Source organism: Piliocolobus tephrosceles, chromosome 4 (genome assembly GCF_002776525.5).
Source record: "Piliocolobus tephrosceles isolate RC106 chromosome 4, ASM277652v3, whole genome shotgun sequence".
NCBI classification, from domain to species: Eukaryota; Metazoa; Chordata; class Mammalia; order Primates; family Cercopithecidae; genus Piliocolobus; species Piliocolobus tephrosceles.
Window position 1 is genome coordinate 78,939,812 of NC_045437.1, and position 26,645 is coordinate 78,966,456.

General features: G+C 37.9%; 1 protein-coding gene across 5 annotated transcripts in view; it reads left to right on the forward strand.

The window, feature by feature from the left end:
• ATG10 (autophagy related 10) overlaps positions 1 to 18,590 on the forward strand; it is a 284,072-nt gene extending 265,482 nt beyond the window's left edge. For all 5 annotated transcript variants that reach the window (XM_023214977.1, XM_023214976.1, XM_023214980.1 and 2 more), the window contains 3 exons: positions 15,000 to 15,097; positions 15,764 to 15,879; positions 16,520 to 18,590. In XM_023214977.1, coding sequence (XP_023070745.1) covers positions 15,000 to 15,097; positions 15,764 to 15,875 — 210 coding nt within the window. In that variant the 3' untranslated portion in view covers positions 15,876 to 15,879; positions 16,520 to 18,590. The remainder of the gene's footprint in view (positions 1 to 14,999; positions 15,098 to 15,763; positions 15,880 to 16,519) is intronic.
• The last annotated feature ends 8,055 nt before the right edge of the window (positions 18,591 to 26,645 follow it).

Sequence of the window (26,645 nt, forward strand, 5' to 3'; positions counted from 1 at the left end):
CCACTGTGATCCCTACATGGTCTTCTCTGGAAGCGTGAGGACTCCCCGTGCCTTCCCTCCAAATGGTGAAATTAGTTGCTGCCACAGAAGGAGTCTTTCTTAGCAGCTTTTCCTAGTCATAGTCCTATTACCTACCTCCCACCCCTTCCCTAACAACTGCCCAGCCATCAGCCATCTCTGCTATTCTCACTAGGGATCTGCTTTTTCATTCAGGGGCTGGGACATGAGTATTTTACCTTTAGAACTCTTTCCTTTAGAGGTACAATTCAAGACTTGTAGTATTGCAGGTGCAACTGGACTGTAAACCCCATGAATTAAAGAGAATGAGCTGCTGTTTTATGTATTTCTAGTACTTAAAACTAGAATGTAAATTCTATGAGAACAAATTTTGCTTCTGTCTTTAGTGTGCAAATATTTGTAGAGTCTAGAAAAGTGCCTGGCATATAGAATGTCCTCCATTAATATTTGTTGAATAAATGGATGAGCAGATGGATGGATATATGTATGAGTGTTTAGCATGGAATCTTACTCATAATACGTATTCAGTGATGTTTACGGAATGCATGAGTAAAAAACATGGAGTAACAAAGGTGGGAGTAAGGTAGGAAGGCATGTATTTTGGTAGTATTTGAGCTGCTTCTTAATCTGGGTAACATACCTTAGGGGGATGCAGTGGTATGGCAAGGAGTAGGCAAACTCACAGAATTAAAATATGCATTAATTTTAATTCTGGTACATCAATTTTCCACAATGGTAAAATAAGATACTATTTCTTAATGTGGAAGCCAATAGATAGAATTTAGAATATATTGCATAATTGACGTAATTTTTTAAAGTAAATTACATGTAGAGGGTTATCCTAACCATGCCCTCAAATCCTCTCTGTTCTTAGATACACATTGGAAGAAATATTTGAGAAAACAGGTACTGAAGTTTTTATCTTATCTTGGAACTTCTGTAAAGTAGGTGCTATCTCCAATTTTGTGCCGAGGAGAGAATGGTGTCCATACAGTGACGTAGGGGCTATGGGTGCCCTCCACACAAATATTTCCCTTTTTGGAGCAGGCAGCATATGCCAATAATAACTTACTTTGGCATAATAGGCTGTCTTTGTCTATGTGATAAATTCCAGAAATGTTTATTGAGTACCTGCTAGATAAAAGGCACTAACCTGGATGCTAAGATGAAAATAGTAATCAGAATACTTCCTCTGCCCTCAAGGAATTAAAGAGTAGTAGAGGAAGACTTTTATAAACTGTCAGTTGCCTATACGGAACAGTGTGGAATTAGCAGTAGACTTAGGCATGGGATACAGTGGGAACACAGATGGAGGGGACCTGACCGGTCAGGGATTAGTGGTGAAGGAGAGACAGAGGGTGTTCCAGGCAGAGAGAACAGCATGTGCAAAGGCCTGCAGGTAAGAAGAAGCAGTGTGTTTGGGGAACACCAAGTAGTTTAATGGTAAACTGTATATAAATATTGAGTCCAAAGCTTCTGCACAGCAAAGGAAAGATCAACAAAGTGAAGAGATATCCTACAGAATGGGAGAAAATATTTGCAAACTCTTCAATTGACAAGTGATTAATAATCAGAATATATAAGGAACTCAAGCCAATACCAAAAACAAAAACAAAAACAAAACCCAAATAATCCAAGTTAAAAAATGGGTAAAAGATCTGAGTAGACATTTTTAAGAAGAAGACATACAAATGGCTAAAAGATATATGACAAATTGCCCAACATCACTAATCATCAAGAAAATACAAACCAAAACCACAATGAAATATCATCTCACTCCAGTTAAAATGGCTATTATCAAAAAGACAGAAAATAGCAAATGCTGCCAAGGATGTAGAGAAAGGGGAATGCTCATACACTATTGGTGGGAAGGTAAGTTAGCACAGCCACTATGGAGAACAGTATTGAGGCTCCTAAAAAAACTAAAAATAGAAATGCCACATGATCCAGCAATTCTGCTGCTGGGTATATATCCAAAAGAAAGGAAATCAGCATGTGAAAGAGATATCTGCACTCCCATGTTTACTGCAGCACTATTCACAATAGTCAAGATAGGAAATCAACCGAAGTGTCCATAAAGAGAATGGATAAAGAATATGTGGTATACATTTGCACTAACCTGGATGCTATTAACCTGGAACTGGAGGACATCATATTAAGTGAAGTAAGCCAAGCAAAGAAAGACAACTGTTGCACGTTCTCACTCATACGAGGAAGCTAAAAAAATTGATTCATGGAGAAAGTGAATATAGTAGTGGTTACTAGAGGCTAGGAAGGGTAGTGAGGAGGGCAGATAAAGAGGGGTTGGTTAATGGGTGTAAGAATAGATAGACAGAGTAAGATCCTATGTTAGCACAATAGGGTGACTTAAGAAATAATTATTGGATAGTTCAAAATAACTGGAAGAGTAGATTTGGAATGTTCCCAGCACAAAGAAGTGATAAAGGTTTAAGATGATGGCTATACCAGTTACTCAGACTGACCATTACACATTGTATGCTTGCATCAAAATATCCCCGGCACCGCATAAATATGTACAACTATTATATATCCATAAAACTTTTACAAAAAGAAATAACAAAGGAGAAAAGTTATGGATTTAATTATCTAACATTACATTCCACATTGCCAAGTCATCATGAACAAAATTTAAAGACAAATAACAATCTGGAAGGAAAAAAAATTGGGGTATTTCAGCAACTTTCATGACAGCAGAGGTTATCTGTTTATTCATTGTGCGGTAACTAGCATTTAACCAGGTACATAGCCTGCAGTGATGGCTGAATGAATGAAAAAGATCAATATCCCAAAATATGTTAAGTAGCTAATATAAATTAATAAGAAAACTCTATAAAACCTGAATAGACAAATTGTCAAGAAAATGTGAAAAGGCATTTCACCTTGGTGTCATCGTTGGCTTTTTCTTACACAGCATATCAAATCCTTTAGCAAATCTTGTTGGCTCTACCTTCAAAGTAAATCCAAATCTGACTGTTCTTCCTCACACTACTGTTGCCTTGTATAAGTCATTATATTTTGTCTGAGCTGCTACAATAACCTCCTAACTGCTTTTTCTGCTTTCCCTCTTGCCCTTCTACAATATCAAGGTAACATTTTAAAATGTAAATCAGAATGTATCACTTTTTTGTTCAGAATCTTCCACACTCTCCCCATCACACTCAGAGTAAAACCCCAAGTTCTTTCCATGCATATGAGACACTACATGATCCTGCATCTTGGCTCGCTCTCTGGCCTTACTTCCACTGTCACGCCTCTTCATTTCACCCGACCAGCCAGGCTGCTCTTGTCATTCTTTGAACATTCCAAGCCCCCTTCTGCCCTAGGGTTTTAGGGTCTTTGCAGTTGGTATTCTCAAGCTGGATATACTCTTTTTCCCAAAGAAGTGCATGGCTTGCTCCTCTCTTGGTCAGGGGTCTGCTCAACTGTTACCTCTGCAATTAGACCTTCCCTTACCAATTTACCTAAAATAGCCTTTTCCCCATCATTCTTTATATACTAAAAATGTTTTTCTCTCCCCTCCATTTGACTCTCTCTACCTTGCTATGTACAAAACAGATAAAAGGAGAAAAAATATCTCCCCAGAAAATTTCTAAACACAGGCTTACCCTCAAGTCATGGAACTGGAATTCCTCCTGGGTACCAGGCAGAAGCGTATATAAATTTGGTTGGATGCACTTTTAATGTTAGGCCTCAAAGAATTACCATATTTGTAGTCGTACTATAAGGTCACAGTAAAAAAAAATACAGAATTCATAAGGAACCATTATGAATGAGGGCCAGCAGACAACAAACTAGTAGCAGACCCACAAATCCAGATACTGAAATTAGTCAGTGCAAAGATATACATATATTGAACATATTTTTTAAATGGATAAAAATATTGAAAATGACATAGGAAGATGACTATGGAAAATGATCAGCAAATTTAAGAATTAATCAGAACTTTTAGAAAGAAAAGTACGTAACGTCTATTCTAAGAAGCACATAAGTACAGTTAAAGAGCATTAATGTATGAGAAGAATCTGAAGAATTGTATACATTGCAGCAAAAAATGAGAAAGAAATAGTAAGTATGATTACAGGTTAAGAAAGACAAAGGATAGAGGAGGACGAACACTTCTAATAAGAGTTTTAGGAGCAGAGGCTAGAGAGAATGAAGGAGAGGCAATATTCAAAGAGGTGATGCTGAGAATTTTCCAGAATTGTTGAAAAGGCACTGATATTTAGGTTCAGGAAGCTCAGTGAATCCCCACAATGAAAAATGAAAAGAAATCCATAGGCCGGGCGCGGTTGGCTCAAGCTTGTAATCCCAGCACTTTGGGAGGCCGAGACGGGTTGATCACGAGGTCAGGAGATCGAGACCATCCTGGCTAACATGGTGAAACCCCGTCTCTACTAAAAAAATACAAAAAACTAGCCGGGCGAGGTGGCGGGTGCCTGTAGTCCCAGCTACTCGGGAGGCTGAGGCAGGAGAATGGCGTAAACCCGGGAGGCGGAGCTTGCAGTGAGCTGAGATCCGGCCCACTGCACTCCAGCCTGGGCGACAGAGCGAGGCTCTGTCTCAAAAAAAAAAAAAAAAAAAAAAAGCCACACCTATGCACGTAACAGTGAAATAGTAAAGAGAAAGAGAAGATCTTAAAGAGAATGACAATTAGACTGATAGTCGACTTCTACCCAGAATAAATGGAAGCCAGAAGAAAATGGGATAATATAATCCAAGTGCAAAAAAAAAAAATCATCGTAACTAGAATTTTATACCTACGAAAACCTATTTTTCAAAAATGAGGGCAACATAAAGCATTCACAGGATTAGACAATTTACTACCTACAGATCTTCACCAAGGAGTGTTCTGAAGGGCATATTTCAATGACAAAGAATATTATGCCAGAATGGACGCTGAGATATAGGGGAAAATGGTAAGCAAAGGAATAGTAAAATGTGGGTTCATTTTAGCAAACATTGAACTATAAAGTACTAATAATATCTACTTTCTGGGGTTAACAAAAAGTAGATACAGCAGAAACAGTAGTACATAAATTAGTAAGGGGTGATCAGAGTATTAAGGTACTTGAATTGTTTGGGAAGAAGATAAAGATACAGAATAATTGTAGATTTTATTAAGTGAAATAGCTATTTTAAAATTTAAGGATAACCACTAAATGTTTAGGAATATATTAATAGTATGTAATTTTTCAAGCTAATAAAAAGAGAAAAAGCAGTGAGAAAAAATTTGTAATCCTACACTTAGTCCATCCAAAAGAAGGAAACAGAAGAGAAAAAAAAGAAAAGGAAAGGAAGAAACATTAAAAATAGAATGAGTCAAAAGTCTACAATAAGATGGAAAAAAGTGAAATCAAATTGTATCAGTAATCGCAAAGCCTGTAAGTGAACTAAATACCCCACTTATGAGACAGATTGTAAAGGTGGATGTTTAAAAATCCATCTATGTTCTTTTTGTAGAAAAATCTTAAACATAAGGATGCAGAAAGACAAGAAGCCGAACGATTTTTTTAATGAATAATATAAATAGAAAGCTGATGTGGCTATATTAATATCACGTAAGAATCCTTTTTTGGCAGAAAGCATATTAGAGATAAATATGATCACTTCATATTAAAGTTTCAATTCTCTAAGAAGATATATGTCTATACATTTAAATATCACAGCTTCCAGATATATAAAGCAAAAATTGACCAACTGCAATTGACAAACAATAATGGGCAAATCAACTGTTATAGGGGAGATTTAAATTTCTCTTAGAAATTAATAAATCAAGCAAACAAGGATGTACATATGGACAACATAAATAACTAGCTTAATCTAATGAAACATGTAGAACAGTGTAGCCAACACTGACGATTACATATTCTTTATGTATAACCTTTTAAGTACCTATGGAAATATAAAAAATTAAGAAAAACAAAATAAACCCAAACAAAAACATATGGAGGCAAATAATAAAGGTAAATGCAGAAATTAGTAAAACAGAGGACAAAGATACCTAAAGAGGATCAACAAAAGACACATGGTAGGGACTGGCACATGGTAGGGCCAACAATTCAATATCTGTTCAGTGAATAACAAGCAACTGAAAGTATAAATGTGTGTATAAAAAGGTCTGAAAGGAAATTCACCAGTGATTAAACCTGAGTTGGGCTGTTTGAGATTAGCTTGCTTTTATTCTTTATTCTTGGTATTTTCTGAACTCCCTGTGTGTATTGCTCTTATAATTTTATGAAAACACGTGATTTTAAAATCAATACATAGATATTTGAAGAGTAGACTAGAGGTTGGAAGTCAGGAACTATCCTAGACACCAATTCTGGTCGGAGGGCACGAGGAGGTGCAGTGTAAGTGTGTGCTCTTAGGAGGTATGTAGGTGCTCTGCCCCTCAGTACATGGATGACCTTACGCATAATCTCTCTAAACCTGTTCTCTCAAGTGGCAATAATAAAGCCTCCTTCAAAGAGTTATTGTGGTAGGTGGCCATGTAAAGCACTTAATCCAGTGCCTGATACTGCAGATGCTGGGTAGTCATTTGCCTTCCCCTGCTTGAGGGGTTAGAATGAGGGAGATACCTGTCTTCATTTCTAAGGAATATGCCCAGCGTGGAAGGCAAATTTGATCAGTCTAAATATGAAACTGGATGAAAGCTTAATATGTGAAATTATATTTGTGCCCTCCCAAAGAGCCAAGAAAATTAAGAAATGAACCAAGTAACTCATCATATTTATTACGTGTAAGAATGAAGGTGCAGTATTATCATTTCCTTGTGATAGTCACATCTAATAGTTCTAAAACCAATTCACAGTATTCTTGTCAGACTTATTTTATGAGACATTTAACCATTGCTAAATTAAATTTCATGAGGAAATATGCCTATATAACTTCTCTGGAGTTACAGAGATAGAAATCTGACCCATCATTTCTATTTTCATGGAAAACCATTTAGCAGAACTTGGTTCCGTAGAAGTGTTTATTAAGTTGTAAGCCTAACACAGTTCATTGGCAGTGTGTATTTCCACACGGACATTTTTCTCAGTGCAGATTTGCTCAGTTCATTATTACTGACAGCAGATGGTAGCACTTCCACATGAATTTACCTCCTGAATCGATCTAAGAAATGTCACTAAAAGGATCCCAATGGTTTTGATGTTCTTCCATCTCTGAAAAGGGTATGTTAAACAAATAAGGAGTAGAGTTTAGATTTTTTTAAAAAAACTCTAACACATAATTCCTAAACCAACTAATGACTGCTTTCATCTTTGATTCCGGCTGTTTGAAGGAAAATAGTAGAAAATACAGATAATCTTTCTTGATAGCATAAACCTTACAGAATCTCCACTGGAAAATAATGGCTTTTGGAGAATGTTATCTACATTGATTGTCTGCACTGATAACATGCCTCAAATTACTTGTAAATTCTCTACTCTACTTTCTCTGAATACAAATTGCTGGGCTTGCAGAATCACCTGATTGAATGTGACTGAAAAAATAGTATTGGCTCAGGTCACTATGCTAACTTTTGAATTCTGTGATTTCTGCAGCATTAAGATCTCCACAGGATTAACCACATTTTTCGCTTACAGATCCATTGACTTGATTTAGGCTTAAATCAATTTAAAATTATCAGACAAGATTTAATGTTTAATAAATGAGTGAATGATATAATATATGAATTCTAGTCACATAAAGGAAACTTGTTATTTTTCTATATCATATGATCATTATTGCAGTCTTCATAACTCAAGGGTTTATATTCAGTAGTCCTATATATTTAGAAACAAGGATTTATTTGGAATATTCTAAAAATTAATTTTCAATTTGTGTTTGAAAAGTAATTAATGATTTGGCTAATTCGCCACAACTAAAAGAAACTGATACATTTTAGAAAGCATCGAGTATTGAAGCAAGTACAATTTAACCATGTAAATTAATTATGGATGCTTTTGACACATTGCTAGAAGAGTGCTCATGATTAACAACATACTTAAAGGATTTGCTTCACAACAAGAAAAAGCTTTTGGGTTCCATATGCTCTCAAAAACATGCTTACTAATATTCTAACAACACAGGCACAACTTAATACTGACTTTTTTTTTTAGATAGTCTTACTCTGTTGCCCAGGCTGAGTGCAGTGGCAACATCTGCTCACTGCAACATCTGCCTTCTGGGTTTAAACGATTCTTCTGCCTTAACCTCCCAAGTATCTGGGACTACAGGCGCCTGCCAGCACGCCCAGCTAATTTTTGTATTTTTAGTAGAGACAGGTTTTTGCCATGTTGGCCAGGCTGGTCTTGAACTCCTGGCCTCAAGTGATCTGCCCGCCTCAGCCTCCCAAAGTACTGGGATTACAGGCGTGAACCACCATGCTCAGTCAATACTGACTTAATTCTGCTAAAAGATAGCAACTTTGGGCCAGGTATGGGGGCTCATACCTATAATCCTAGCACTTTGGGAGATGGAAGGATTGATGAGTTCAGAGTTCAAGACTGGCCTGGCAACATAGTGAGATTTTATCTCAAAAAAAAAAAAAAAAAAAAAAAAACTTAAAAAAATTATTGAAAAAATAAAATATGGCAACTTTGTTCAATATGCTTTCATTTCTTTCCCCTTCCTTTGTACCATTATTGTCATGTATATTACATTTATGTTACAAACTCAACACTACAGTGTTACGATTTTTGCTTATATAATCTTATGTCTCTTTAAAAAAAATTAAGAAAAGAGAAAGTACTTAGTCTTTTATATTCACCATTTATGACACTTTTCATTTTTCCCTGTAGATTTGAGTTACACTCTGGTGTTATTTCCCGAAGGACTTTCTTTAGTATATCTTATAAGGCAAATCTACTAGCAAGGAATTCTCTCAGTCTGTTTCCCTGGGAATATATTTATATTACTTTCATTTCTGAAGAATGTCGAATTCTTGGTTGACAGTTCAGGTTTTTTCCCTCATTACTCTGAATATGTCATTCTGCTCCTATCCGGACCGATAAGAAGTCACCTGTTTTTGAATTGTTATTCCTCTTTATGTGATGAGTCCTAAAGGACTCACTTGCTGTTTTTAAGATTTTCTCCTTGTGTTTGGCTGTCAGCCATTGGACTATGATGTGTCTACTGTGGGTCTTTTTATATTTCTACTTAGAATTTGTTGAGCTTCTTGGATCTGTAGATTAATGTATTTCATCAAAGTATAGAAAATTTTAGCCAGGATTTCTTCAGCTATTTTGCCTGCTCTTTTCTCTCCTTCTCTTTTTCAGATTACTATTATATGTATTCTGGTACAATTGATGTTATACCACAGATGTCTAAGGCTCATTTTTCTTCAATTTTTTCTTCTCTTTTCTTCACATTGAATGCTTTCTGTTAATATACTTTCAAATCCACTAATTCTTTCTACTGCTGTCTCATATTTACTATTGAGTCCATCTAGTGAATTTTTTGTTTCTGGTATTGTGCTTTTCAACTCTAGAATTTCTATTTAGTTCTTTTTATAGTTTGTATTCCTCTATGGAGATTAGCTATTTGCAGAGCCATTGTCATAATTTTTCTGTTTTAATTCTAGTTTTCTTTAATTCACTGAACATATTTATAATACCTGCTTTGAATTATTTGTAAATCCAACATCTGAGTCTACTCAGTGTCGGTTTTTAATAATGATTTTTCCCCCGGTATGAACCCCACTTTTTGGTTTCTTTGCATGTCACATAAATTCCTTTGAAAACTAGACATTTTAGATAATATATTGCAGCAATTCTGGATTCCAATATTTTTTCCTGAGGGTTGTCTTTTTCTTGTTGTTGCTGTTGTTTTTGTTTGGTTAATAACTTTCCTAGGCTTTATCTGCAGATGTTTTTTTTTTTTCTCTGTAAGTGTGGCCATTGATGTCTTTGCTATTGGTTTTTTAATTCTTACTTTTATTTTTTAGACTGCCTTCCTCAGGGTTATCCAGCTATGTCTGTAAAGCTTGCAGATTGGCCAATGATTGGACAGAAATTGTGCTCAAATACCTCAAGCCTATAATGCCTTTTCATTTTGCCAATGAATGTGTACGTGGATTGGGAACACACTGAAAATTCAAGTAGTATTCATGTTGGCCTTAGCTCTTACATCCCATCAGGCCTTCTTGTGTCTCCACTGAACATCCCCTTCCCATCAGCCAGTGATGCCTGGAGAATTTATCTACCCCTTCCGTGGCTGTCTTACTTCCAGAATGTCCCCATTAAAATACTGGTAGTTTGCTGCTTGCCTCAACTGGGACTGCAACCTTTTCTTTTCATTTAGTACCTATTTTGCTATTTTTTATTGTCAGTGCCACTGAGCAACAGTTTTAGCTGTCTTTTGGAAATCAGGCCAGCCCCTCTGGCTACACAATTATTGGCTCTTATGGCCAGACTGCTCTGGTAAAACTTCTGTTGATGGAGTGGCTGGGGACATTGGGGAAGAGGAGGAGGGGATATGGAAGTACTTCCAGGCAAGAACGCTTCAGATTCCCTCTGTTTCTAACTTGAAGTTTAGCAGATTATCATGAACTAAACACTTATCAGATTTTATATTTGCCCTTAGTTGATTTCCAGGACCCAAAAATGGTTTGTTTTTGACAATTTTGTTCATTTTTATACTTATTTTCTGGGAAGAGTATTTGCTGACCTCTTTATTCTATCACAGCTGGAAGTCCACTTCTATTGTTATTAATTTATAAAGTTATTCTAAAAGATTACATAACTATATCTCATAACTCCTATATTAAGGTGATCAACATAGTATAGGCTTGATTCTTTTAAACCAAAAGCATTTTGCCAAAACAATATAATTTTTATTTTAAAATCCAATTTATTAAGAAATTTAAACTTGTGATTTTTAAAGACCATCATTCATTTTAATATATTCTATTTAATTATATAAATATAAGGTCTCAATATAGTAAAGGATAAAGAATTTTTTAAAGATGGCCAAACCTGCATTAAAGAAATGCTCAAGCTATTCTAAAAGCTCTTCAAAGGCATGAAAGTCTCAATTATTTTAAAAAGTGTTTTAAATGAGCATTGCCATGCATTTTACTCTATTAGAACATAACCTTAAATGCTAATATGACTGTTTTATGTTCTTTGAGGAAAAATGAATATTAAAATGCTGTAGATTGGCCGGGCGCCGTGGCTCAAGCCTGTAATCCCAGCACTTTGGGAGGCCGAGACGGGCGGATCATGAGGTCAGGAGATCGAGACCATCCTGGCTAACATGGTGAAATCCCATCTCTACTAAAAAATACAAAAACTAGCCGGGCGTGGTGGCCGGCGCCTGTAGTTCCAGCTCCTCGGGAGGCTGAGGCAGGAGAATGGCGTGAACCCGGGAGGCGGAGCTTGCAGTGAGCTGAGATCCGGCCACTGTACTCCAGCCTGGGTGACAGCGAGACTCCGTCTCAAAAAAAAAAAAAAAAAAAAAAAAAAATGCTGTAGATTACTGAAGTGTTTTTGAAGTACCTAAGCTTTTTATTTTAATTTAAATTCATTTAAATTATTTTTCATTAATTTGGTTTTAAACCTGAATACAAATATAGTGATAGTTCTAGTTCCATATAGACCTAGACCTTTCACTAATTCAGACCTTTCTTCCTTTCACTTATAAACAGTTGTTAAATATTCCTAAACACTTAGATACTGGTCAGTGATGCTTTTAATATGCTACTTAATTTACAGGAATATCCTATTTTTAGATTGAAATTGGGCTTTATTATAGGGTACCATAAGACTACTTTCTGAATGTCTGGCTGTTATCCTTTTCTGTTTAGATATTAATGGGTTAAATACTAATAGCCAACCAAGTGTCTGCTATGTGTCAGGTACTGTTTATGTACTTTTGTGGTATTATCTCATTGAAGGGTCACAGTCAATCTCTGAGACCGATACTATCATTAGCCAGTTACCAGATGAAGAAACAGAGACATAAAATGGTTAAGTGACTTTCCCAATAGCTCACAGCTACCAAGTGGTAGAGCAGGACTTGACCTCAAACAGTTGTAACCACAGAGCTCATGCATGTGCTTACCCACTTGCTATGTGGAATGAGAAAAAGATGACTTATAGAAGTAAAGTCCAAGTCTTTACAAAGAAGCATCAAATGAGCAGAGCTGCAGTGTGCCATGGTCCTAAGACTCCTCTAAGAAAATGGTCCCCTGAACTGTAAGTGCCTATCCACCTCTTAGATAAGAGATGCCAAAGGGAGAGTGAGTTTTAGAGAGAGTGGAGGCTGCATGATTGAACTGATTTTCCCTATTATGAGTGTTTCTGTCCAGTGGAAATTTGGAAGCCTAGGTTTCATTTCATTAAAGTTAACATGTCTTTATCAATAAGATTGGATTATACCTCTTTATTCCTTCCATTGGCAACTGTGTAAATCATCCCAAAAGAATTTAGACTACATTTATCTTTTTAAATTCCAGCTTTCTAAACAGTCATTATTTTAGTCCAGGATAATTTTAAATTTTTTTGCATTTTTCCTGCATATTTCCTATGCTCATTTCCCCATAGCATCATCTGCCCCCACATTCTGTTCCTAAATCTCTGTGAGGTTGTTTTTTCCTTGTCATTCTGATCTCTGATTAAGTATCATCTTGTTTTAGTCCATTTAGGCTGTCATAACAAAAATACCATAGACTGGGTGACTCAACAACCAATGCTTATTTCTCCCAGTTCTGAAGGCTACAAGATCCAGGATGAGGGCACTGGAAGATCCAGTGTCTGGTGAGGACCCGTTTCCTATTTCATAGATACCGTTTTCTCACTGTATCCCCACATGATAGGAAAAGAGTGAGAGAGCTCTCTGGGTCATTTTTATAAGGGCACTAATCCCATTCATGAGGGGTTCACCCTCATGACCTAATCACCTGCAAAGGGCTCCACCTCCTAATACCATCACCTTGGTGGTTAGGATTTCAACATATGAATTTTAGAGGGACACACACATTCAGTCCATTGTATTACCTCTTCCATGAGGCCTTCCCTTTCCAAGTCTAATGTCACCACAATCCCTCCAGGATCATGTTACCCTGTTGTGTTTCCTTTGTAGGGCTTATAATTATCTGGATTATCTTACTTATTCATTCTGCATGTTTACTGGCTGTCTTCTGCACTGGAATCTAAGTTCCATGGGATCAGGAACATTGTTTATCTAAGAGATACAGTGGTCTCTATAACTATACCTAGAAGTATTCTGGCAGACACATAAAAAAGAAGATTGATTAATGTATGTTGAATTACTAAATATTAGTTTAAGGCAGATAAGGGAAACCAGACTCAAGTTGGACAGGAGGACTTGATATAGGCACAACCCATCAGGGCTTTGAACACAGGGCCCAGTTAGGGATGGGAATGAAGGTTGGGAAGAGAGCTGTAGAGAGGAAGCTGATGCTTTGCTGGAAGAATCAGGCTACTGGTCAGAGTCACCTGGAGGTGGCACTCAGGGAGAAAAAAATGCCAGGAGATGCTAAAAATGCGAGATACATGCAATAACCTACAACTAGTGGATAACTCATCCCTCACCACTGCCACCCCACATCTCCATACCCAGTGTCACCAATACAAGTGGAATTGTCCCTCCCAGTTCTTGTGAGTGGATGTGTGCATAAGCATGCAAACATGAATGTTTGGAGCTGAGGGGTAGAGGCAGCAGGGACAGCCACATAATTCATCCCATCAACAGGTCTGAGTTCAGCTTGCCCTTGGGTTGGCTAAGAGAAGAAGCCAAGAGAAGAAGCCAGGCATCCCCTAGTCTAAATCCAGCCTACAAGCCTGTTTTACTGGTCCCACTCATGTTTAAAAATATATTGTGCCAACACTTTAATGTAGGAGGTTTAACATAAACTTCAGGTTTTCTAGGTTCGTTTCACAAATAGGAAGGTCTGGCATGCTGAACCTGCATTCCCACATGGGACAGTTGGCCGGAGCAGAGTAGCCAGCATGGCCTTGGATGGGTGCACTCTGCAGTTCCTCCTGAGCCCCATCATCTGCTGTTGTTTTTAGTTGGCGTTATCCCCTTAGGTCACCTGCTTCGTCTTCATAGGTATTTGAGTTTGTAGTATTGGTATAATGGTTAATCCACAATATAAATAATCAATAAATGTATCATCAATAATAGTGTTTGTGTTGGTAGAACTTGTGCACTACATAGAAACCTCCTAGGGCTCCCCATTGCTTGCAAATGATGTCCATGTCCCTAACTTGGGTGCAGTCTGACCTATATCTTATATCCAGTTACTACCTTATAAAAGGAAGAGAGTTACATTTTAGGCTTTTAACTTATAAAAACAGCCCTGTAGGCTTGCGAGAGACAGAAGGAGAGAAATGAGGAAAAAGAAAAACAAAAACTCAGAGACAGAAAGAGAGAGAGAGAGAGACAGACAGAAGTAGAACAATTTAAATAGTGCAGGCCATCTCCTCCCATCCCTGGTTCTACTCATGAAACATGTGCCCACTGGCACTGGATACATATAGGCTTGAAACAACATGTTGACAAAATTTGTGTAACGAAATATGCAAATGATTTTGATTCTCTTACCATTGACAAAGAGGTGAATAAAATGAATTGTTTAGGTTGTCAAACTACTGAGCTTTGTGAACATCCTTGAAGAAAAACTGAAGAATAATGATAGGCCAAAGAGAAACACTGGCCAACAGAGAGGGAACTGATAAAATGCAACTACGGTTTATATTGTGTAAACAAAAATGGGCGCCCTGCTATACTCGACCATACTGCTTTATCAGTGAATAGCCCTTTCTCACCAACTTTTTCTGATATTTGGATTATAAATTATATTTGAAAATAGAAAATAAACCTGTATATTAATTCAATAACTTGGAATTTGAGACAAATCTTTTATTTTAAAGGAGTAAACCAGATAAATTATTTTAGCCTTTTCAAAGTAACTCACACTGATCCTGGACCAATTCTGATTCTTACAGGAACATCCAATACTTGGACAACCTTTTTTTGTACTTCATCCCTGCAAAACGAATGAATTCATGGCTCCAATATTAAAGAATTCTCGGAAAATCAATAAGTAAGAAATACCATCAAGATACATTGGCTTCTACTCTGATTTTAAAAGTGTAAATCTTTCTATGTGACTCTAAAAGCTAGGCTAAAAAAGAAATATTATTTATAATAATAATAATAATGGCTAACACATTGATTTTTACTATATGCTAGATGCTGTTCTAAGAGTTTTAGATACAGTAAGACATTGGATTTTTGCAACATTCCTATGAGCTAAGTACCATTATTTTACCCAATTTACAGAGGAGGAAGCTAAAGAACAGAGGAATTAAGCCTCTCAAACAAGGTCACACAACTAGTTACGTGGTAGGATTTGAATCTAAGCATTTTGGCCTCAGAACCATGCTCTTAATCACTGCACTCTGCTACCTTAGTAAGTGCTGTAAACCGCAAGGGTAAAATTTGAATCATCAAGGGGAGTCAGGAACCCCAGTACCTTAACCTCATTCTTCAACTACCCTAATAAGGGATCCTCACAGGCTCTCTGGACCTTAAATTCTTGTCAAGCAATGGGGCTAGCATTCAGAAATGCTGAGATTCCAGGTGGTAGATACAAATCTTTGAAGAAAACCTCATTTCTGTTATTGTTGGTGACCAACTGATATTCTACCATTCATCCAAAAACTACAATGGAAACGTTAGCATGGCCTGTTTTTCACTTGTTTCCTAGGAATGTCAACTACATCACATCATGGCTGAGCATTGTAGGACCAGTTGTTGGACTGAATCTACCTCTGAGTTATGCCAAAGCAACCTCTCAGGCTGAACGAAATAGCGATTAACAAGGTAAAAGAAAAGCCTGGATTTAATGTTTTGCTGTTACAAAGATCAGTGTCTCCATTGCATTTAGACTCATCCCACCAAATGTAAAATTTGCTTTCATCTTTAGTGGGCAAACCCTGACTTAATTTTTATTTTTCCAATCAGTCCCCTACCAAGTTATTTAGGACAGGGATCCCCAAATCCCGGGCCACGAACCAGAACCAGGCCTCACAGCAGGAGGTGAGAGGCAGCTGAGCGGGCGAGGAAGCGAGCATTACCGCCTGAGCTCTGCCTCCTGTCAGATCAGCTGCAGCACTGGATCCTCATAGGAATGTGAACCCTATTGTGAACTGCGCATGCAAGGGATCGAGGTTGTGCACTCCTTATGAGAGTCTAACCAATGCCTGATGATCTGAGGGGAAACAGTTTCACCCTGAAACCATCTCCCATTTGGTCTGTAGGAAAATGGTTTTCCCTGAAACTGGTCCCTGGTGCCAAAAAGGTTGGGGGCCACCAATTCAGGAAATATTTTACTTTGCTATAAGTAGCATGCACTCAATGACAGGAACGGATAGTTTTATTTTAGTACTGATATTCTTAAATAAGTCTTTACTTCTCAGTTAATCTTCTTTTGTTCTCTTGGCTTTTGTTTTGTGTTCTTCAGATTCTTCTATCGAGCTTAGAAATTGTGGTATGAAGAATGTCAAGAGTTTACCTGACCAGCCCTGGCTTTAATAGGACCAATACCATGGAATATTTCATCTCACCAAGATTTGACATGGATTATTTTTCCCTTGGACACAAATGTCTACAGCAACTGATATTTGATAGACTGAGTGTTTAGAAGAAACATTTCAAAGGCGTACATCATGGCCAGGCATGGTGGCTCACACCTGTAATCCAAGCACTTTGGGAGGCCGAGGTGGGAGCATCACTTGAGCCTGGGAGTACGAGACCAGCCTGGGCAACATGGTGAAACCATGTCTATACAAAAAAATACAAAAATTTGCCTGTTTGTGGTGGTGTGTGCCTGTAGTCCCAGCTACTCAGGAGGCTGAGGTGGGAGGTTGGCTTGAGCCCCGGAGGCAGAGGTTGCAGTGAGCTGAGATTGTGCCACTGCACTCCAGCCTGGGTGACAGAGCGAGACAGTATCTCAGAAAAAAAAAAAAAAAAAAAAAGACACATCACTATAAATAGCAAAAAACGAATCTTAACTTACTAATACTAGGAATATCAACATTATTAGGGCCCTTGCAGGTTATTTCTTTTCTAGGCCAAGTACTTCACTTCCATTTGTCTGATATGGAGATAGAGGAAGAAATGTATTTGTGTATTCATTTTAATGTAAGATACACAAAAATTAAATTACTGGATTTACCTGTCCCTGAAACTGGTGTTACAAACATGACCTATCTTAAGTGATTCTCCCAGAATCAAACTCAGGAACAATAGATTATTTCTGTTTTACTCCAAAGATGGGAGAGAGAGAGAAAGAGAGAGAGTGTGTGTGTGTATGTATGTATGTGTGGGTGTTTGTGTAGACAGATAGATGTAAAATAAAGAAAAAAACACAACATTTTACTGTGAGACAATATGTTTTACCAGCGAAGTGTGGCATAGTAATTAGAAGTTTTCTAAAAAGCTATAGGAAATATTTAAACATTAAAATTTCTTTTTGACCTACAGTAATAAAACAATGGTCATTTTACCCCTCTACTTCTCAACCCCACAGCTACTCTGCTGTACTCTTTGAGGGCTCTTAAGCGAGTCTTCGTGTCCCTGAGACTTATTTTCCTCATCTTTAATTTGAAAATAACAAACTACCTCATAGGGTTGCTGTGAGAACCATATGAGATCATTCATGCATGATAAGATATTGTAAAGTATTATACAAATATTCATTAAATGCTCACCTTTCTTGTATATAATAGGTATTCACTCAGGCTGTAAATAAGTTTCATAGCCAGTTAAGTATTAAGATAAACCTAACCTGGAACCATTTTTTTTTTTTGGTTGCTTGTTTTGTTTTTTGCTAGGAGCTGAAACTAAGATTAAAATGTCGTTGGGTTTTTAGAGAGTCTAGATTAGTGTCTTTGAATGAGGGATATGCTTAAAATCACCTGAGGATCGTTTACAGCTACAGATGCTGGGGCCACCTGACACAGTCTCTCTGGGGGTGATTCTGCTCTGGAGAACCTCTGGTCTGGATATACCTTTATTGTGACATTGATTTGTATTGTTTTGCTCTACTGACAGGCCTTTTCCAATCCATACAAGCTGAACTTGCTTCCTAATGTTTGTCTAGGCCTTACCTGGATAGGAAGGAAGCTTAGGAGACATGTTCACAAGGCAGCCGTCTTGTAGGAAACCAGTCCAGGTGAGGACATCATTCACCAGTGGATCACTGAGCACCATTGACAGCACCCTCAGTCCACATCTGCAGACGAAGAGCTGAACTCTCACAGAGAAAGTGGAAGTAGAGAAAGGGTTAATTCAAACTGCTAGAAAAGCTAAAAGTAAATTTTAAAATGCTGAGCTGCACATATTCATGCTAGGATGAGAGCCAGCTTAAATGCTTGCTGGGCATTTTGGTATTTACCGCTTAACATATTTTCAACTTCTGTGAGGGATTTTCCCCCCACTCTCCCTAATGTAAACACAGATTTCTCAGCAAGTCATTTCTCAAGCCATGTCATTTCTAGTGTAAAATAAATTATAATAATGTGTCATCTGAATGGTGTTCTTGTCTGCAAATATTAGTTATCCTTTGCTAACAGATTCTGAGATGAGAGTCTATCAGTTTGGAGCCAACGTTTAGTTTTTTAAAAAAAGTTAAAAATAAAACCTTTTCTCTGATCAACAAGGACCTAAAAATTCATCCGTGGCAGAAAAAAGTTCTGAGGAGCTCCTGTAGATTGGGGAGGCCTTTCTCCCCAGATAGAGCCCTCTCCTCGAGTGGCTTGATTTCTTTCTAGAATTTTTTTCACTTAAAAAAATTCTAATTTTTGGTTGATAACAATTTCCATTTTTATAAATGCAGTTATGCTAACAGAATGTTATCCTGACAGTTATTAAACATTAGAAGATATTTAGTTTTGTTGAAGTAACTGTTCTTTCTTGGCAATATGAAGAATTTTTCTCCCTGCTTCCTCATATAATGTACAACATCTTCTATCAGAAATAAGGCTGGGTAAAGCTGCTTCCAGCTAACCTCCTAAATTCTGCTTCTGTGTGACCTTGGAAAAATGTCTTCACCTCTGTGGTCCTCAGTTTCTTTATTTGTAAAATGGGGCAATTCAGCTATGTGTCTTTTGCAACAATCGTGAATTTTTAGGTCTGTGAAATAGAAGTCCAGAGATCTAAACCGTGAGGCTGGTTAGCTGCTAGCTGTGTGACTTGGGCCAATTTTCTTATCTCCTTCTTAAACTATTTATGAAAAATAAAGCCCACAGTATCTATGCTGCTTACCTGACAAGAGCATAGAGAAGATCAAAATGCTACATAAAACTGAATGTGCTTTATAACCAAGGCAGTGAGACATGGAGTGAGAGGTGACAGTGGATAATGACCTGCTCCTTCAGGGACACCAGCATCCCTACTCCTCCCCACCTCATTGCATGAGCCCTCCCCAGTGCCAAGCGCTCTCTGATCTGGGGAGTCTTCTGCTTCACACCCTTAGCTGATGGTTGCTTATGCTGGTACCCACCTGGAAGTGCTTCCTTCCCCACAGAGCTACCCAATTCCCACCCTGGTGTTGGTGATTTACTCTCACAAAGCCACCTCTGACCACCACAGCCTCGAATCAATGCTCCCTTCATTACTCACTATCCTTTGTCACTATGAGCTTTTAGCTGCCTCTCTTCCACTCTGATTTCTCCCCAACTTGATAAGTATGAATTAAGTCATTTCAGGTGTTGGCCAGTGTTCTTGATTTGCTCTGTTGCAGCATACACAGAAGAATGTCTGTGTGTGCCACGTAAGTAGAAAGGCTCTTGGGTTGGGAATTTGAGAGGTGGGAAAACTCTTTGAGGGACCAGTGGAGGGAGCAGTGGAGGGAGCAGAGTCTGTGTTGCTCAGCAGGTTCTAGCTTACAAGCTAGAGGTTAAAAAAAAAAACAAAATTCACCTTCCCCCCAATAAACGCTTATTAAAATCAAGAGAAAAAAGGTCAGAACTGGGTTTTTGCATGTACTTCTCCTATGATAGGTATAGTGGTTTTTATTCATACTCCCAAAATATTAGGAAATAGAGCTCTGCAATGTCAAAACCAGCTCTTACATAATCCAGAGATATTCCAGTGAGGTTTTTTTAGGATTGAAATTTGAGAGTGAGAATATGAAAATACTCACTTCAGCAGATTTCCTCTTACATACTGAATCCTAGGCCAGGTGCCACAGATAGCAAATGGGGAGACATAAGAATGTCACAGTTCAGTGGAGAGGACACACAAGAGGACGCTTCAGGAACAGTAGGCTGCATGCTGTGGGCAAGCACATGCCAAGGAAGGCTTTGCAGAGGAGGAATGTGAGTGGAGTCTTGAAAACCTTATGACTTAGCCAGGTCAAGAGTGACGGAAGAATCTTGAAGGTGCTTGTGGGGAAGTGGTGAAGAATCAAGCCTGGCTAGTAGGACTGGGGCCAGCTCTGGAAGAGCCTTTACTGTCACACTGAGAATTTGTATCTGGCCTGAAAACCACAGCCACTGCTGGGATTCAAATAGAAAAGTTAAAGTGATCACATTTGCATTTAAGAAAGAACCTGTATTTTTTAAATGGCTGCTGCATATAACTAATCATCCATACACTTTGTCAGGTTTGGTTTGGTTTTGTTTTTACCACAGTATCTTAGCCACAGGATTTAGAAGGTTGAGGAGCACAGCAGGAGCTGAGATTGTGCCAAGACACTTTTCAGTTTTTACCTAGGGTCTTCCAAAACAAAACCTGCCAGTGTCCTGAAAAGCCTTGAATCCTGGCTACTGAGTTACCTGGGGCAAGTCACTGCACCCCCAGAGCCTCTGTTTTCTGATATATTAACATAAGGAAGTATATTTGATTGAATAAAATCAATTTATTTTTTCGTAACAAGATTTTTTTTTTTTTTTTTTTTTTTTTTGAGATAAGGTCTTACTCTGTTGCCCAGGCTGGAGTACAATGGCTTGATCTTGACTCACTCCAGCCTGACTTCCTGGGCTCAAGGGATCCTCTCACCACAGCCTCCTGAGTAGCTAAGACTGCAGGCACATGCCACCATGCCTGGGTTTAATTTTGTTTATTTTTTGTAGAGATGAGTTTTCACTATGTTGCCCAGACTGTACTTGAACTCCTAGACTCAAGAGATCCTCCTATCTCGGCCTCCCAAAGTACTGGGATTACACAGGTGTAAGCCACTATGCCCAGTCAGCTTTTTTTAAAAATGAAATGGAATACATAAAAAAGAAAATATCAAAGTGCACTACACATAGTTGTGAAACTTTGTTTTCAACTATATGTTATATACATATATATACACACACATATATTTTATATATATATATGAAATCTATGTGTGTGTCCACACACACACGTGCACATGTGCACTGGGTTGTGATATAGACTGTATTTCTAGTGCCAGAAAATAGAAATCTGAAAACTGATGGACTAATAAGCTTCCTTCCTATTCTAAGACTTGATTTTCCTTATGCTGCTGACCAGTAAGTTGCCGAAGGCTATTCTGTTAATAGAAGGGTATAGGAAGTACTTAACAATTATTGTGTCTGTGGCACTTCATGTGCACAAAGGTGTTCGAAGCTATTACTCCTCTGGATTTTTATAGGGCTTCCCTATAGAAGCATTTTCACATTTTTATTCCTAAATCTGGTAATTCTTTGCAGTAATCCTGTGATCTCAAGACCTTGCTTTAACTTTTGTGTTGTTAGTAGTGACATCTAGTGGTTCTGTTGCAAGCATCCTGCATTCTAGACCATTGGAGCTGAAAGTGATTTTAGTGACCACCAGGTCCCATTTTGTAAATTATTAAAAACAAACTGAAAACTCACATGTATTCCTACATTCAAATCAACTCGATATAATAATAAATAAAACCTATAGCTGTGTAATGCTTTCTGGGATTACTTTGAAGCTTTTCAAATACCCAGAAGTCGCTGTCGGTTGTAACCATGAGGCGGAAATTTAACAAAGCATGCCCTGATAAATTAAAAGAAAATCATATTTCAGTATAGCTACAGCCTTTAGTGCATTGTTATTTCCAGGTACATGCCAGAACCTCAGGCTTTTGCATGGTGCCTGGTGTTTGGTAGCACTCACTAAATCTTTGTTGAATGTTTGAATACGTGGGTGATCACGAAGCCGTGGAGAAGAATCACAGAAGATGTGGGACTTGAAGGACAGAGAATTTGATAAGAGACTAGAAGGCTAAGCTTTTAAGTTAGGGGCCACGGAAGGCCAAAAAAGGAACCATCAGTAGGACCCAACACGGCACCTTTGAAGGTTTTAACAGAGAAAGTTGACTATGTGGAGTTGTTGGAGGACTCATTTGGAAGTGGTAAATTGAATGGATTAGAAGGAAGAGAAACTGGATAGAGGCCAAGAAACTAATGTAGTGGTGAAGTGATGAATTTCTAAGTTAGGAAGGTGACAGAGTAAAGAGAAAGAGATCAGTATCAGAGACATTTTGAGAACCAGAACTTGGTATGAAGAGAATGAGAAGACACTTGTCATGACTTGGTTATGGCTTAGATTCTGTAGTGGGAATCCCTGTCCAGGCCTGGACCGACTTCGTTGGTCTCTGTTCTGCAGGTATCAGGGACTGAACTTGCTTTCTTCTTTCAAGAAGTGCCACCCACCCTATCCCGTGAGAAGATTTCTTTCTCCCAACCAGCAGCAGAGTGAGATGTAGTCTCGTCAGCGCTGTCCTTCAGTAGGTTCAGAGAAAAAGTCACCAGGCCCTTTCCTGCTTATCCACAGGGAAATGACTAAATAAAATGTTGTACTATGTAGCAGTTAAGGGGAATGAATTCAATCTCCATGTATCCAAATGGGCACATCTCAAAAAACATTATTGAGTTAAAACAGAAAACAAATCGTAGATGTTAACTATGAACTGTGTTTGAAAGCATCCCCCCAAAAAGCATGTATGCATTGGAAAGCTAATCACTGTTTTAACAGTATTAAGAGGTGGGATTTAAGAGATGATTAGGCCATGAGGACTCTGCCCTTTTGAATGGAATAATGCCTTTGTTGCAGGAGTGGTTCCTTTCAAAAGAATGGGCTTGGCACCCTCTTGCTTACTCTCAGCCACGTGATGCCTTCTACCATGTTATGAAGCAGTAAGAAGACCCTCGCCAGATGCAACCCCTCATTCTTGGACTTCCCAGCCTCCAGAGCTGTGAGCCAATAAAGTTCTGTTCATTATAAATTACCCAGTCTGTAGTGTTCCATTATAGCAGCACAAAATAGACTAAGAAGTCACTATGCATGCAGCTTGATACTGTTTATATTTTAAAATGCACTAATACCATGTATTTTCTATAGGTACATATACTGCAAGTGTATGGAAAATATAAAAAGTAATCTAGAAGGAAGGACACCAAATTTGTAAAAAAGGTGATCAAAGACTTCTTTGATCACTCTCTGCAGGTATAGAGTGGGAACTTGGTTTGGAAGTGATCAAAGAAGACTTTGGCTCTTTTTGTAATGCTAGACTTAATCTATCCATAGAATGTAAAACTAGAAATTCCTTTTTAAAAAAAGATTTGAGTCCTCATAGATAATTTGGGAAACACAGAAGAATTTGAAGGAGACTATTTTAAAATCACTGAAGTGTACATCATCTAGAGATACCTGCTTTTAAATTTTTCATATATTTCCTTGTGCTAGTTTAAACATATGTAATTAGGATCATCCTATATATGGTTTTACATCCTGATTTTTTCCACTTAACATTATATCTGGAACATTTTCTCATGTCACTTAATGTTCTTTGAAAATACTATTTTAAATGACTAGCTAGGATTTCTTCTATTCCAAAATGTACCAAATAATTATCCTATTGTTTGAGTTTTGGTCTTTTCTAATTCCTCACTGTTTATTTAACATATATTCATTTCAGCATTTACTTCATGTCAGGAACTGTTCTAGAAATACAGTGGTCAATAGGGCAGACAAAGCCCCTACCCTCAAAGAGCTTTCAGAATGTAATGCAATGAGCCAGGCGCAGTGGCTCTCCCGTAATCCCAGCACTCTGGGAGGCCGAGGTGAGCGTGTTACCTGAGGTCAGGAGTTTGAGAACAGCCTGGCCAACATGGTGAAACCCTATCTCTACTAAAAATACAAAAAAAGTAGCCGGGCATGGTGGCGGATGCCTATAGTCCCAGCTACTCTAGAGGCTGAGGCAGGAGAATTGCTTGAGCAGAGGTTGCAGTGAGCCGAGATCATGCTACTGCACTTCAGCCTGGGGGACAGAGCAAGACTCTGTCTCGGAAAAAAAAAAAAAAAAGAAAATGTAATGCAATAAGAAATGTGGGCAGAAACCTATGCTCACATTTTGTTTCTTTAGGTTACACTGTTAACGGAATTAACAGATCAAAGGATATAGGATCATGTCAGTAAATTGTTCCCCAGTAAGGATATAGCAATTGACATTCCCAGCAGCAGTCTGTGTTTTATCATTTTCTTAAATCTTTGAAAATTATTTTACTTTGCTTTAATTACTGAATTAAACATTTTTCTCTTGTCTTGCTAAGATTTCTTGGATCCTCAGCTTCATTTCTTCTTAATATGTTATATTTTTCTCAGAGCGTTAAATTTCTCTTTGTCACCTTCTTCTTGTGACTTCATTGCCCCCACATGTCTATTGTGCTCCTATAAGAGCAGATTGTCCATGTTCTGGTTCAGTTTAACCAGAGAATATGCAGTTAAACAATTAGAATATGTATGTAATTTTAAAAAATTACTATGGAAAATTTCAAACATATGTAAAAATAGAGAAAATAGTACAATTAACCCTCACATACCTATAAATTGGAATCAACAATTACCAAGATTTTGCCATATTTGTTTCACTTAACACTTTTTTTCTTACTGTGCTCAAATACTTTTAAGCAGTAACAGACATTATGTCATTTGTTTTTACAGGTGCATACTGAACATTTTTATTTGATTTATTCCTTCCATTCTTAGATGTTAAAAATATCTTTGGGTTTTTGTCCTCTGCTTTTATTCCTGAGGGTGAGGCTTTGTGCCCTCTTTCTAATTCTATCTTTACCAATAGCATGGGGAACTTTTCTCTAAAATGACCATAATTAGGGCAGCCATGAAATAAAAGCAGAATGTAAAATGTGCATTTTGTAGGTTCTTCAGGCTGGATCATCTACAGAACTAGACAACACTGGGAACACTCATAAACCATGTCAAACCACAGTCCACTTCTCTCAGTTGTTCTCAACTGTGATTAAAATGGAAAATTATGTAATATGTGACTAAATCTTCATTGTTGTGCAGGTTGAAATAGTAGCTGGTTTCTTGTGTTAGGAACTCATATACACAGATATACACACATAATCGGAAAATTCTGCATATAGTTTCAGGTGTTCCTAGTCCCTCTAAAATCCACCTGTGGGCCAAACCCTATCCATTGATGGGAATCCTGGCAAATAAATTCCACTCACAATGGCTTTCTTCCATTACTTAAACACACACACACACACAGGCAGGAGGAAGATGAGTATGTTGATAAGGAAAAAAGTACTTAATTATAAACACATAAACATAAGAAAATGTGTAAAATACAGAACAAACAAAATCAACTATTGTATACTGTAATTAAGATCCTAGAGAAATACTTGGAACCTATTAGGAACTTGTGGAGGGGAAAAGTGTTCATGCTACCTACAAGCACACAAATAGAGTACCTAAAGTTGTCAAACTGTATAGAAATAAAAAATCTTCTTATAAGCTGGATAAATTCATAAAGCTATTGGAGAAAAAAATATGACAAAATCTATTTAATAGCAGTTTCCAAAGCAAGAAACGGACAAGATACATTTTAAAAAGTAACAGTTCTTTCTACTGTTCTCAGCTGTGATTGAAATGAAAAATTATTTAAAGCATATCTTACTTTGCCCATTATTGTACAGATGTAAACATTAGCTGGTTGCTGAAAGAGGTAAGTAAGCATTATAATACATCCATTAACATATACACTTTGAAATCTGGGTTTGCTCTGTATGTCCTACACTTTTAGCACAGTCAAGCAATGTAGCCCCTTGTTCTATTTCTTCTTTTCTTTTTCTTTCTTTTTTTTTATTTTGGAGAGGGAGTCTCGCGCTGTTACCCAGGCTGGAGTGCAGTGGTGCGATCTTGGCTCACCGCAACCTCTGCCTCCTGGGTTCAAGTGATTCTCCCACTTGAGCCTCCTGGGTAGCTGGGACTACAGGTGTGCACCACCACACCCAGCTAATTTTTTGTATTTTTAGTAGAGATAGAGTTTTGCCATGTTGGCCAGGCTGGTCTCAAACTCCTGACCTCAGATGATCCACTGCCTTAGCCTCCCAAAGTGCTGGGATTACAGGCTTGAGCCACCATGCCCAGCCTTCTATTTCTAATAAACTGTAACAAAAGAGTTTTAGGCTGGGCGTGGTGGCTCACGCCTGTAATCCCAGCACTTTGGGAGGCGGAGGCAGGTGGATAATGAAGTCAGGAGATTAAGACCAGCCTGGCTAGCACAGTGAAATCCCATCTCTACTAAAGATACAAAAAATTAGCCAGTCATGGTGGTGGGCGCCTGTAGTCCCAGC